Here is an 11,516-nt window from a genome sequence, read left to right on the forward strand (position 1 = left end):
TTCCTTCGCGTAAATGTTCTCCGTTATTAAGGAAAACTTCGGACCAATGACATTGCCATGTTCACCGGGACCCGTCGCTGCGCCAAAATCCGTCCGTTATAGCCGCCCGCTGATTGGTCTACGTTTTTTGTTAATAACTTTTCAACAAAGCCGCGGAAAATATTTTCGAAACGGAAAAAGTGACTTCAAATGACCTCAAGAATTACCCTTTTCAAGGAAATACGAAATTTTGGGACACCCTATATACGTTTGTAAATCTATTGTGACGCATAGGAACTTGAGTAATATTTAAATAACGTGGGATTAAAGTACATCAATTAACATATTTGTATAATTGATTCTATCAAAGAAATCTTTCTCAAGATCTTTCATTGCTTACCCCGTCGTTGCTGACAATTATGCAATACAAAATATATGAAAAGAACTGTTTTTCAAAGACATTAATCATCCGTATAATCTGTTTTCTCGTTTCGTATTGCAAATAAGTATTATTATAAATAAAACAGATCAAAACGTTTCCTCGTCACATTCCAGCTTTTTTCTACTGTATTTTATCAGTATTTCATTTTGCAAAGTGTTGTGAAATTTTTACGCGATACTTTTGACACCCTATATGTAATGCACTATCGAAACATTCTCGACGGAGTACGATATATCGAATCAGTCGATTAAACCTGTTGCAACAATATTTGGCAGATCTTGGTGTATATTGTTTCTAATACAATTATATAGAAAGTGCGTTTGATAAAACAGCCGGAGTAAAAAGATGGAGAAAAGTTTAGAAAAAACACTCGATGATGTGTAAGTTAAATATAAAAAGGACCTTCTTTAATCGTTCGACAAAGAGTATGCAAGCGAATGTTTACGCACCTGCTCACAATGCAGTTTGTTCGTACACAGTTGCGTTGTTATGAATCTTCGGTTAGAAAATGAAGTTTCTGTTTATTCGTGTAGTAACAATAATGAAAATATTACGTCTATCTTATATTTTAGTATACATTTGTGAAAAAAATTTCTAGTATCGGCTCTTAAAAGAATATATATGGTTTTATTAAGCCTGTATTAATCAATATAAATTAATCCAATTGAATAAACCATGATAGGGGTCAGTGGTAGTATATACTAACTTAACCTCGTGCTATTAATTGAATAACATTATTCATTTTTTTATAGAAATAATATGGAGAGCATTGTTGGTTGCATCTTGGCAGATCATACAGGATTATGTTTGGGAGGTAATTGTTTTAGTGTGTTTTATATTTAAAGTTTCAAATAATAGAATAATAGAAGTACCATAATTGTGTTTAAGTCAAAGGAAATGCATCTACGGAGAGTGCAGGAATAATTGCTGCAATTGCGGATCAAGTTGCAAAGTTGGAGGAAGATTCGCCAACTGCTATCATAGCACTTCAAAATGACAACAGGTAACGTGCAAAATTATATATAGTTTAATATTTTCACGTTGTTATTGAAAACTAAATGAAACGTAAAATTTGAAATTAATCAAGAATTTATTAATGTAACATTGAAACTAAACAAGTCTATACAAGTTGTACTGAATTAGGAATACAAAAGGATATTATAAATAATTTTATAGGAAGTGCCTTATACAACGCCAAGGTCCTGTGGTAGGTGCAATTTATAAGGATATCTCTATGTAAAAAGAATTATTGTTACTCGGAACTAATAATACTGGCTATATTTAAGCTAAATCTCATTGTGTTTAGAATTATCTTCGTTAATTTTATATCTATATATATATACATATAGAAACTCTGAGTAAATAATTTAAATGTGATTTCGTTGAGATAGGGATATTTGCACTTGCTCGATTTGAACCGTATCAGTATAGAAAATATATGACTATTAAATTTTAGAAAATTTATATAATTTCCACATTGCAGCACTCTTGTAAATAAGTTTTGTATGTAAATATTAATAAACCATCATTTTAACATAGTTAAGGTCAATCACTCTTCTTATGTCTGTTTCTTCTTTCGTACCATTTGTTTGTACCAAGCCTGATTAGGTCATGATGCTCGTAAATCCACGATATTAATACTATTATAAACATAATCATTCCAATAATTAGGTGTAGAACCTTTTCACCAGGAAAGAAGTAAGCCTAGAACAAAGAAACATTTCTGTTGTATATACACGCGTATTTTTAAGTACACACATAGAAAAAAACTATTCTTTTACATGAGACACATTGGTGATTAAAGCTGCTACAAGAAGAGAAGCAGAGAACATAGGCTTTGGCACTAATCCATGTAATGGACGGTATACTGTGTCTTTGTATCTTCTATTAATGAAGATAGTAGAATGCAGAATTCTTAAGCTCATGTTTACACAATTTCCAAGAATAAAACCGACAGGTCCTAACCATATAGCGAACAAATACGATGCACCCAAAAACGCAATTGATTCGTAAATCATAATTAAGTTGCTCTTGTTTATAGTAGCACTGTCGGCTGTAGCGTTAGTGTAACACTCTGTTACACCATTTATGCCCAAAAGTAAGATGGCTAAACAATGTGCCCGCATCAAAAGTATAGGCAGATGAGAAGTTAATTTTGCACCACCGTACAACCACAATAGAGTACTCGAATACGATTGACCAAATATTAGTACAACTAGACCAATGGAAGTAACAGCTGAACATAAGTGTATAAGAACATTTACGCTTTCCTGAACTTTTACCTGAAACACATATTTTTTGGTTAATTTTTTGTATTATTTCAATGTAGGTACATTGCATTTGTGTCTTCCATATCTATTACTTACAGGATTTTGATCATTGATTGATTTATCTCGTTTGATCATTTGGGTAAAATAAAAATACCCACTTTCTTCTATTGGACGGAAAATGAATCTTGCTGCTAAAGAGCCTAAATTATTCACAATTTCGTATGTTCCCTGTACAAGTAAGAAAGCAAATTAATGTTAACGCAAGAATTTTTAACTGAATAACAATATTCTTTGCTAAATACTTGTTCTGTAAATGTTAATACTGGCATCACTGTCATAATTAATCTCTCTCCCTCTGTCAGAATTTGTTTTAGAATTCCTTGTCTAAAAAAGCTCCATGTAAGAATAGATAATTTTTTATCTAAACATGATTCCTGAAAGATAGATAAATTATATATCCAGAGCAAAATGAAAACAGGTCTTGGTACATACTTTATTTTCCAACTGTCCAGGTAGGAAATCCATTACTGTTTGAAATGGAAATTCTTTTACAACATATTCATCGCTACTGTCTTTCAATGACATTCGTCGTTTTAGCTTACATTTATTTATCTTTTTGATATAGTAATGGAAATATCCATAGTAACTAGTAGTATAAAAGATTGCTGCGACTAGTTGAGCTACTCCAAATGCAAATAACGCATTGTCTGGATTGTAAAGTATTAATGGAACAAATGTTAAAGTACGAATAGCAATCATAATTGTGTCAAGAATAATCTGAAATATTAAATAGTTATTAAAATATTCTCAACCGATAGTAATATTTTTACAGCAAACTCTTACTTTCAATCTAACAAATAAAAATGCACTAGCAACCAACTGAACAATTAACGATGATAACTCAATAATACAAGACAGAGCAACAGCCCAAACTGCGAACATATAATATGCTGGTAGTTCTTCGGTTGTTGATAAAACGTAGAGCCATATGTAGCCAAATATTGTAGACATCACAAAACATATAGGAACCCTGAAAAAAGAATTGTAGATATCTTCATCAAAGCAAAAATATTTTCCATTTTATGATAAATTAATTTCAAAGACTAACGTCATCCATAATAGATTAACAACTTGTGCCCAATTATGTTCTGCTGTGTTAGTTAAGCATGCTTTCATAAATGGTTCTCGAGATAAGAACAAGATCATTGACTCCAACAACAGGAGCCTTACATTTATAACGCCAAGAACTGCTTGACCAACGTGTCGAACAACGAATGCATTCAAAACAAATGTAACACCTCGACATAGTATCTACAAAAAAGAGACTATTTAACTGCTTTTCGAATGTAGCTCAGATTCCTGAAAACATATTATTTTATGAAAAACAAATCGCCATCGTTTAGATTTGTAAATACACGACATTAATTTTTTTATTAGATCTGAAATGACAATCATCATGAAATAATATGTTATGTTGGCAGAATAAGAGTGATACGATTTGCTATCTTGGCAAAATACCTGAAATATAATATTGAAGGAAGCATTTTCCAAGCTGCTTTTCAAAATGTTTTGAGACATTTTTATAGATGACGGAGTAAAAGTACAAAATCTTTCGAGATTCCCGCCGAAAGGAGCGTCAATGAAATTTCAAGGTTATGTGAACACTTGAATAGTTCCTAAAACATCGAGTCAATCATTTTCTTCGAAATTTCGTTCGTGCTCCGGACTGACCGAAATGTAGTAAATACAAAAGCCAAGAATTTCCTCATACTGCATCTAACAGCCTTCATGACGTAATTGCGTTGCGATTTCCTATATATACATTTCGGGTACCTAGTAATTCTCTATCACGCTTCATCTATTTGGCCTAGTGAGAAAACGCTTTTAAAACAAAAAGCTCGTCCTAACCCAGAGGACGGTGGTCCTTCGAGATACGCAGGAGTAGGTTAGGTCTCGTGAACAGAATGCGAAAGCACGATCGAGAAGCAGACGGAAAGTGGATAGTGAACTAGTAGAGTGATGTCATTGCGTAAGAAATGCACATGTTTCCGGCTTTAGCTCTATAACCTCGTCCATGTGGGTGATGAATATATCAAGTTTTAAATAAATATTTTAATCACTAACAACTTGTCACCGTCAAATAGTTAAGAAACTACAATGTTGTGGTTAATCTTTTGCTCATCAAATTAACATTTCCTTTTATTCGATGATGTGTTCAATATTTCTGAATTTAAAATATACAAACGTCGGTACCTGAAAATGTTAACTCGTTAAGCAAATGTCCCGTTGACCAAAAATGTTGCATAAGGAAGATTCTGTGAAGATCGCGGATGTAAAAAATGTTTTTCTCGCGTCACTTATCGTAAGTGTGTGCAAATTTATTAACGACGAACATTATCTGCCATCACCATCATATACAGAAAATAAAATTTCATCGTTTCTGCACTTCTTTTCCATAACAGTGAAAAGTGTTTATTTTTTACGTTTCGAAATAGTATGTTCCGAATTTGGAGTAATCCTTGTAGAGACAGTGAACTCGTTTCCACAATTGATTAAGTTATAAACGACTTTAAAATAGATCGAGGACAGACGACTATAAGAAGTAGAAATAGGCGCTTAACATAGACAAAGTGAAGAACATCAATTTTTATCACAATTTCACATATGTTTATTTTATTTTATGTAGAGCTAGCAAAATAACTTTTTATCAAATTTTGATGACGTAAAAAATTGGGGTTTACCATAGACAATTTTATTAAGATATCCCACATTCACATTTTCATACCGCTATTCATCGTACTATGCAAATATTATTATGATTATTTTATATGTATATACGACAGTCAGGTGCTGTCGCAGGAGCCGTTTGTGATTTCACATTTTTTCCACTGGATACGCTTAAAACACGATTACAAAGCCAACATGGTTTCGTTCAATCTGGCGGGTTCAGACGACTATATCAAGGGCTGGGCCCTGTGATGATAGGATCCGCTCCATCGGGTAAATTTCAATTAAACCATTCGCAGAAGTTTACAAACTCTCTCTAATTATTTTTCATTTATTTGTCAGTAAAATGATCACGACTATTTGTTATTTCGCAAAAGTCGTTCCCAATATCTTCGATTGTATTCGAATTCTGCATTTTTGCGTATGTAATATTGCAAGTTTGTAGGGTGTAGACTTTTCAACTTAATTAACTGCGTATCCGTAACTGATAATGTCAATTTCTTATTGATAATAATAATACTTGTAGCTGCGGTATTTTTCGTGATTTACGACGGACTGAAAGAAATTTTTCAACCTCACATACCTCAACAGTATCATTCGTTAGTACATATGATTGCCGCGGCATTGGGAGAAACGGTAAAACTTTTTATTCTGAGTTTGTGCATGTTTGAAATTGTATTTTTCCGAAAAGTATCGATCAATTTGTATCATTTAAATACCCAGAGGTTTCGCTAACAGGGCGCGTGTCTGATTCGAGTTCCAGTAGAAGTAGTGAAACAAAGGAAACAAGCGCTTTTAGGTGACGTACACAGGTTACCATTAAGAACTTTATACCGTGGTTACGGAAGTACCGTTCTCCGCGATTTGCCATTTGGCTTAATTCAAATGCCGCTATGGGAATATTTAAAACTTCATTGGAAGAAACACAAAGAACGTGACTGTACGCCCATAGAGGGTGCCATTTGTGGATCGTTGTCAGGTAAATATAAAAATCTCTGAATCTGTGCTGAACAATAGATACAGAGTTGATCAGTATTCAATGCGATTAATGACTAACGATTATAATTCAAATGTTATCGATGAAATTAACGATTAATATTTACAATCAATAATTGACAACTGATTTTGTCGATCAATTAAAACAATCGCAATTGTTGGCAATTAATTCTTTTTAATAATGAAATTTTAAATAAACTAAAGTTAGTCAATAATGAAATATTGATCTAAGTATTAATTTTCAAGTGGGTATATCCGCGGCTATAACAACGCCCCTAGATGTCGCGAAAACTAGAATAATGTTATCAAATACTTCTGCAGAGAAAGAAGAAGTAAAAATCTCTATAATGTTAAGAGAAGTTTATAGAGAATGTGGCGTCAGAGGGTATGCGAACAATAATTTTATTAAACTATCATCAATATTTTTCGTACAAATAATTTTTGACATCACGTTTTTAGACTTTTTGCAGGTTTCCTTCCCAGAGTGGGTGGCTTTACAATTAGTGGATTTGTATTTTTTGGTATTTATGAAAAAATTAGAGAAATTTGTGAGACAACTCTGCTATCGTAATATTGCAAATAAATGCAATAATCAGTTTGGTAGAAACGAATTTTTGTTGAATACAAAATATTGAACAGCTAAGTTCATTGTACATTACAATGGATTTGTATGATGAAGACATTATTGGACGAAAGTTTTATAATAAAGGTAAGGGCTGTGTAATAGAACGTTTATAATTGTTTGGCTGAGTCAATAACAATATGAATTGTTGCAGTTCTCTGACATCAAAGTTTTTATCTCTATAAATTCTTTTGCGCCAAACAAAGATACTAAACAGAGTATGAGGTAAATTTATGAATACCAGATAACTCTAGCATTATTGGCAATAGCTTGTTATCAATTTTGTCTTTACTTTAAATTTAAATGATTAAGACTTATAATACGAAATCACATTCCTATATTATATTGTAATAGTATGAGCTCAATCAAGAGTCATTTAATTCGGATATATAAGAATCATAGTAAAACGAAAACAATATTAAGGAAATGGAAAATATATTTAAAAGTAATATTTGAAGATGTTTGTGTAATGATGTATTAAAACTCATTACATTACACAATTTGCACTTATGTGAACAGTTAAAATGTAAGGATTTTCTTATATCTACCTCAAACAACACCTTAAATGCCTTTTGTTTGAAAGCTCTGTATGTAAGCCAACTGTATCATTCTTTCTTTCTTGTAATACTGGATTAGTAGCTATAAAATCTTGCACAATTTCATCAAACAATTCAGCTATAAAAATTAATTAATTAATACTAAATCGATAAGTAATAATAATGAATTCATATGCACCCAACATATATTCTCACCAATATTCTCTCCTGTCTTGCTGGATGTTATATAAAATTTAGCTTGAATACATGTAGCATAATTTTCTATAGGTGCTATCTCCATTACTTGAACTTCATTAGAGTTAAGTAAGTCCGATTTCGTGCCACAGAGGTATATTTTACAGTCTTCTTCGACCGCTCTGAGTTCTCTTATCCAATATTTTGCTCTTTGAAAGGTAATTGCTGTTGTGAGATCAAAACACACTATGGCAGCATTTGCTTCACGATAATACATTCTAGTCATTGCCTCGTACCTGTAAAAATGGGACTTTTAATAAAACAGTATTTCAACGAGTAGGAGAAGCTATATCACGAAGCTATGAAAACCCTTCACCTTTCACTACCTGCTGTATCCCATATTCCCAAGACAATCGAATTTCCATCACAATCTATCTCTTTAGATGAATATGCAGCTCCTATAGTCTAAGAAAAGTGAAGCTCAGTTAATTTGTTTTAATATTCATCTCTTAGTTGAATCTAAGTGTACATTCCAATGACTTTATTTTAAGATATTTCTTTTGGATTATGAACTAATAGAAATTTACAAAATTTAAAAATAGTAATGTTCTGAAGCTTAAGGTAAATTTTTATGAAACCCTTGCTGTACAAGAAATTAATCAAATTTGGTCATGTGTCAATATGTTCTATAAATGCACTTACATTTCTACATGGAATTCTATCAGTAAATGTTTCATGTATATAACGTCTCACAAGACATGTTTTGCCTACATCTCTGTGACCCAATAAAACAATTTTTAAATCAACGTTCTTCATAGTTTATTGGTATTTCTATTGAAATTGTAACTTCAGTCTGTATCATACGAATGACTAATTGTTGATAATGATTTCAAGTACGAGATATATTCGTAGTAATAATTTGTAGTATTACTTGAAGGGCATTAGTATTTTCACAAACGAAGTATAAATAACTTTATAACTTCATCCGGTAATTATTCAATGATCACAAGTTGCCGAACGTCAACAAACTGAACAACATAGGAATAAGGAGACTACGGTGACTATTTATACTGTTTGTTCATCCTAACCCCCTCTTCCGATCTTCACTTAATGGAGTAAGCCTTGCTTGACTGTAAGGGTTCATCCTGCATAGTATATCTTACAATTGCAATGCAACTATGATTGATAAAGAGCAACGATCTTCGCAGTCGTGTTCAGCTCATCAAGATTTACGAGGATTGCCTGTTTATTATCGAAACACAAAATTGGTGTTTCACTATCAGCTAGTGCGTTTGAATCATCATTCTCTATCACTTCATGACACTCGATGGCAGCGCGTGTTACAGTAACTACTTATCATTCGATATAATAAAAGTTATGAAGCCATTATTGTAAGCAGTGCTGAGAACACTGATATATCAGTGGCTGAGAAGGCCGAGATACGAGACGAGTTTTTCGCGCATGCGTGCTCAGAATGGCCGTTCGCAGTAACGTATCTATACGTACAGTGGCCCACAAAAGTAATCAAATGCTTCCTATTAGAATTTCAAACGAAGAAAATATGCGTTAGATTCAAGACTTGAAAATAATGTTATATCTACTACAAGATCCAATTATCAAGGTTATATACATGTATACAATATTTATTTCGGCCAATAGCGAACTCCTACTATCACATGCATTGTCGTTATTGGTCTAAGAATCGTCTTGGAATTACAACGTATACGCTTTGCCTAGCCATCATTTGGCGCAAATCTGTACAATACTATATAAGTACTTGATAATCAATATTTTATGTGAACAGTATTTACTCTTCTGCAGCGTGCAACTCAGGAAACACAATACAGCTCTGCAACTATAACATGACACCTTCACGAAAGGTCTCCATAATGATGTGTTTCTATTTCCATCGTGCCATTGCACATTCAGCAGTGCATAAAGTCGAAACGCGAAGAAAACATTTTTGCAATAATAAACGATAATAACAATCTAGGTCTTAGTACTTATTTTGAAGATCAAGAAAAATAATTACATTTTATTCGTATATTTTTTTTTAATACCTTATAATGATATTCAATAAATACTTTATCATAAATTATGATATATAGAATTTCGAACGTTTACTGCAAAAAAATGTTCCTAATATTGAAAATAAATATCGCAACAATGATAAAACTAGGAACTAGTTAATATTTCTCATAGTAACAACAAAGTTCCTGTTCCATAGTTATTAAGGTTTACTTGGCTTTTCCTTGTGCAGCAACTGCAGCAATTGCAGCCTTCACTGTTTCTTCATCACCTAAGAACTTCATCGATACAACAGGCTTAAAGTTTTCATCTAATTCATAAACAAATGGAATACCAGTTGGCAGATTTAAACCCATGATCTGATCATTGCTCATTTCTGAAAGAAAAACAGATAGTGTTATAATTCTTTTAAATGTTATAATATGGTGTTGAATGTGTAAAAGCTTACGGTCTAAATGCTTCACAATGCCACGCAAACTATTTCCATGAGCGGCAATGATAATTTTCTTTCCTTCCTTTAGTTGTGGAATAATAGTATTATTCCAATATGGCAATGTTCTTTCAATTGTCAGCTTCAATGACTCAAATTTAGGAAACTCCTCTGTTTTTAGTTCACCAGCATATCTTTGGTCCTTTACTATCGTATCATAGTATTTGTGATCTGGTTCCATTGGAGGTGGAGGTACATCAAAGGATCTCCTCCAGATTTGTACTTGCTCTTCACCATACTTAGCAGCTGTTTCTGCTTTATTCATTCCAGTTAAACCACCATAGTGACGCTCATTTAAACGCCATGTCTTGCAAACAGGAATGTTTTCTTGGCCAGATTCTTTAAGAATCGACTTCAAAGTTTCTTGTGCTCTAGTCAGCACCGATGTATGAGCAATATCAAACTTTAATCCTGCTTCCTTTACAGCTTTACCGGCAGAAACTGCTTCAGTTTTACCTAGTATCAAAAATATATTTAATTTACTAATCAATTTACTGTTGTACGAATTTCGTGAATCCTACATTACCCCCGTAAGTGTTTAAAATTGAGAAAACATTTCGGTTAACAGGTTAAATACTGATCACAAAGTATGAAGGTTAACACGATCGCATGTTTTCAAAAAACAAATGCTTGCGAATACATTTTTACAATAGTTGTAGCATTCAGGAAAGTTTTCGTAACCAAAGCTTATGAATATACTACTCTGTATCGATATCTCATATGTATAGAAATTTTTCGGGTGTAGAGAAAAATGACATTTTGTTAGATCGACCTTTTGCCCTTGAAGACTCCTCTTAGCATTCATCCTCCCGATATCACTTACCCTTGTCAGACAAATTAGCATCGTACCATCCGCAGAACAAGTTCAACTTATTCCATTCGCTCTCGCCATGGCGTACCATTACAATCGTGTATTTCGACATTTTTGTATCACAAGAGCTAGTACTGTTCAAACGAGAAGCGCGGTACACGAATAATGATCTCGGCTCGATGCTTTTGCACGACTGTTTCAGCCACACTGCCCCCACCACCTGTCGCCACATTTGCTATTGCGAGCGCTTTATTTAAAATTTCACACAAACCCATTCCACAGAATACAACAGACGTGAAACTTCGTTGTCTTTTGAGAACCTGTTTTTATTGTACATGCACCTGCAAAAAGCTACGCCATAAATATAGTTTCAGAACTTCGTACTGAAGTGCGCATTAGTACACAAGTTTACACCGACAT

General features: G+C 33.1%; 5 protein-coding genes across 10 annotated transcripts; 2 read left to right on the forward strand and 3 right to left on the reverse strand.

The window, feature by feature from the left end:
• The first annotated feature begins 594 nt into the window (after nt 1-594).
• Nucleotides 595-1,957, forward strand: Lamtor5 (Late endosomal/lysosomal adaptor, MAPK and MTOR activator 5). 2 transcript variants are annotated; one of them, XM_076794323.1, is made up of 4 exons: nt 595-801; nt 1,174-1,235; nt 1,310-1,424; nt 1,598-1,957. In XM_076794323.1, exons 1-4 carry the CDS (start codon nt 767-769, stop codon nt 1,659-1,661), a joined length of 276 nt encoding a protein of 91 aa, XP_076650438.1. In that variant the 5' UTR covers nt 595-766; the 3' UTR covers nt 1,662-1,957. The 2 variants fall into 2 exon arrangements, with proteins under 2 accessions (XP_076650438.1, XP_076650439.1); XM_076794324.1 differs by lacking the exon at nt 595-801 and adding an exon at nt 897-1,105.
• A 9-nt stretch (nt 1,958-1,966) lies between these two features.
• Nucleotides 1,967-7,711, reverse strand: LOC143357736 (man(5)GlcNAc(2)-PP-dolichol translocation protein RFT1). Of its 2 annotated transcripts, XM_076794306.1 has the most exons (9): nt 7,585-7,678; nt 4,210-4,367; nt 3,800-4,002; nt 3,535-3,721; nt 3,184-3,468; nt 2,994-3,125; nt 2,788-2,919; nt 2,203-2,703; nt 1,967-2,125 (listed from the first exon to the last, which is right to left on the reverse strand). In XM_076794306.1, exons 2-9 carry the CDS (start codon nt 4,267-4,269, stop codon nt 1,967-1,969), a joined length of 1,659 nt encoding a protein of 552 aa, XP_076650421.1. In that variant the 5' UTR covers nt 4,270-4,367; nt 7,585-7,678. The 2 variants fall into 2 exon arrangements, with proteins under 2 accessions (XP_076650421.1, XP_076650422.1); XM_076794307.1 differs by lacking the exon at nt 4,210-4,367 and having other exon boundaries at nt 7,585-7,711.
• LOC143357740 (mitochondrial S-adenosylmethionine carrier protein) lies at nt 4,920-7,343 on the forward strand. Of its 4 annotated transcripts, none has more exons than XR_013082875.1 (6): nt 4,920-5,053; nt 5,535-5,691; nt 5,945-6,054; nt 6,157-6,397; nt 6,661-7,123; nt 7,191-7,343. XR_013082875.1 is itself a non-coding variant. In XM_076794313.1 (6 exons), exons 1-6 carry the CDS (start codon nt 4,988-4,990, stop codon nt 6,983-6,985), a joined length of 825 nt encoding a protein of 274 aa, XP_076650428.1. In that variant the 5' UTR covers nt 4,920-4,987; the 3' UTR covers nt 6,986-7,343. The 4 variants fall into 4 exon arrangements, 3 of the variants coding, with proteins under 3 accessions (XP_076650428.1, XP_076650429.1, XP_076650427.1); XM_076794313.1 differs by having other exon boundaries at nt 6,661-6,799; nt 6,874-7,343; XM_076794314.1 differs by lacking the exon at nt 7,191-7,343 and having other exon boundaries at nt 6,661-6,799; nt 6,885-7,053.
• On the reverse strand, nt 7,488-9,606 carry LOC143357745 (ras-related protein Rab-24). Its single transcript, XM_076794321.1, has 4 exons — nt 8,470-9,606; nt 8,144-8,232; nt 7,789-8,063; nt 7,488-7,711 (listed from the first exon to the last, which is right to left on the reverse strand). The coding sequence occupies exons 1-4, from the start codon at nt 8,581-8,583 to the stop codon at nt 7,581-7,583; spliced, it is 609 nt and encodes a 202-aa protein (XP_076650436.1). The 5' UTR covers nt 8,584-9,606; the 3' UTR covers nt 7,488-7,580.
• Nucleotides 9,607-9,782: 176 nt separating this feature from the next.
• Nucleotides 9,783-11,330, reverse strand: Pglym78 (phosphoglyceromutase 78). Its single transcript, XM_076794318.1, has 3 exons — nt 11,109-11,330; nt 10,244-10,741; nt 9,783-10,171 (listed from the first exon to the last, which is right to left on the reverse strand). The coding sequence occupies exons 1-3, from the start codon at nt 11,326-11,328 to the stop codon at nt 10,005-10,007; spliced, it is 885 nt and encodes a 294-aa protein (XP_076650433.1). The 5' UTR covers nt 11,329-11,330; the 3' UTR covers nt 9,783-10,004.
• Nucleotides 11,331-11,516: the final 186 nt, after the last annotated feature.

Source organism: Halictus rubicundus, chromosome 10 (genome assembly GCF_050948215.1).
Source record: "Halictus rubicundus isolate RS-2024b chromosome 10, iyHalRubi1_principal, whole genome shotgun sequence".
Classification (NCBI taxonomy): Eukaryota; Metazoa; Arthropoda; class Insecta; order Hymenoptera; family Halictidae; genus Halictus; species Halictus rubicundus.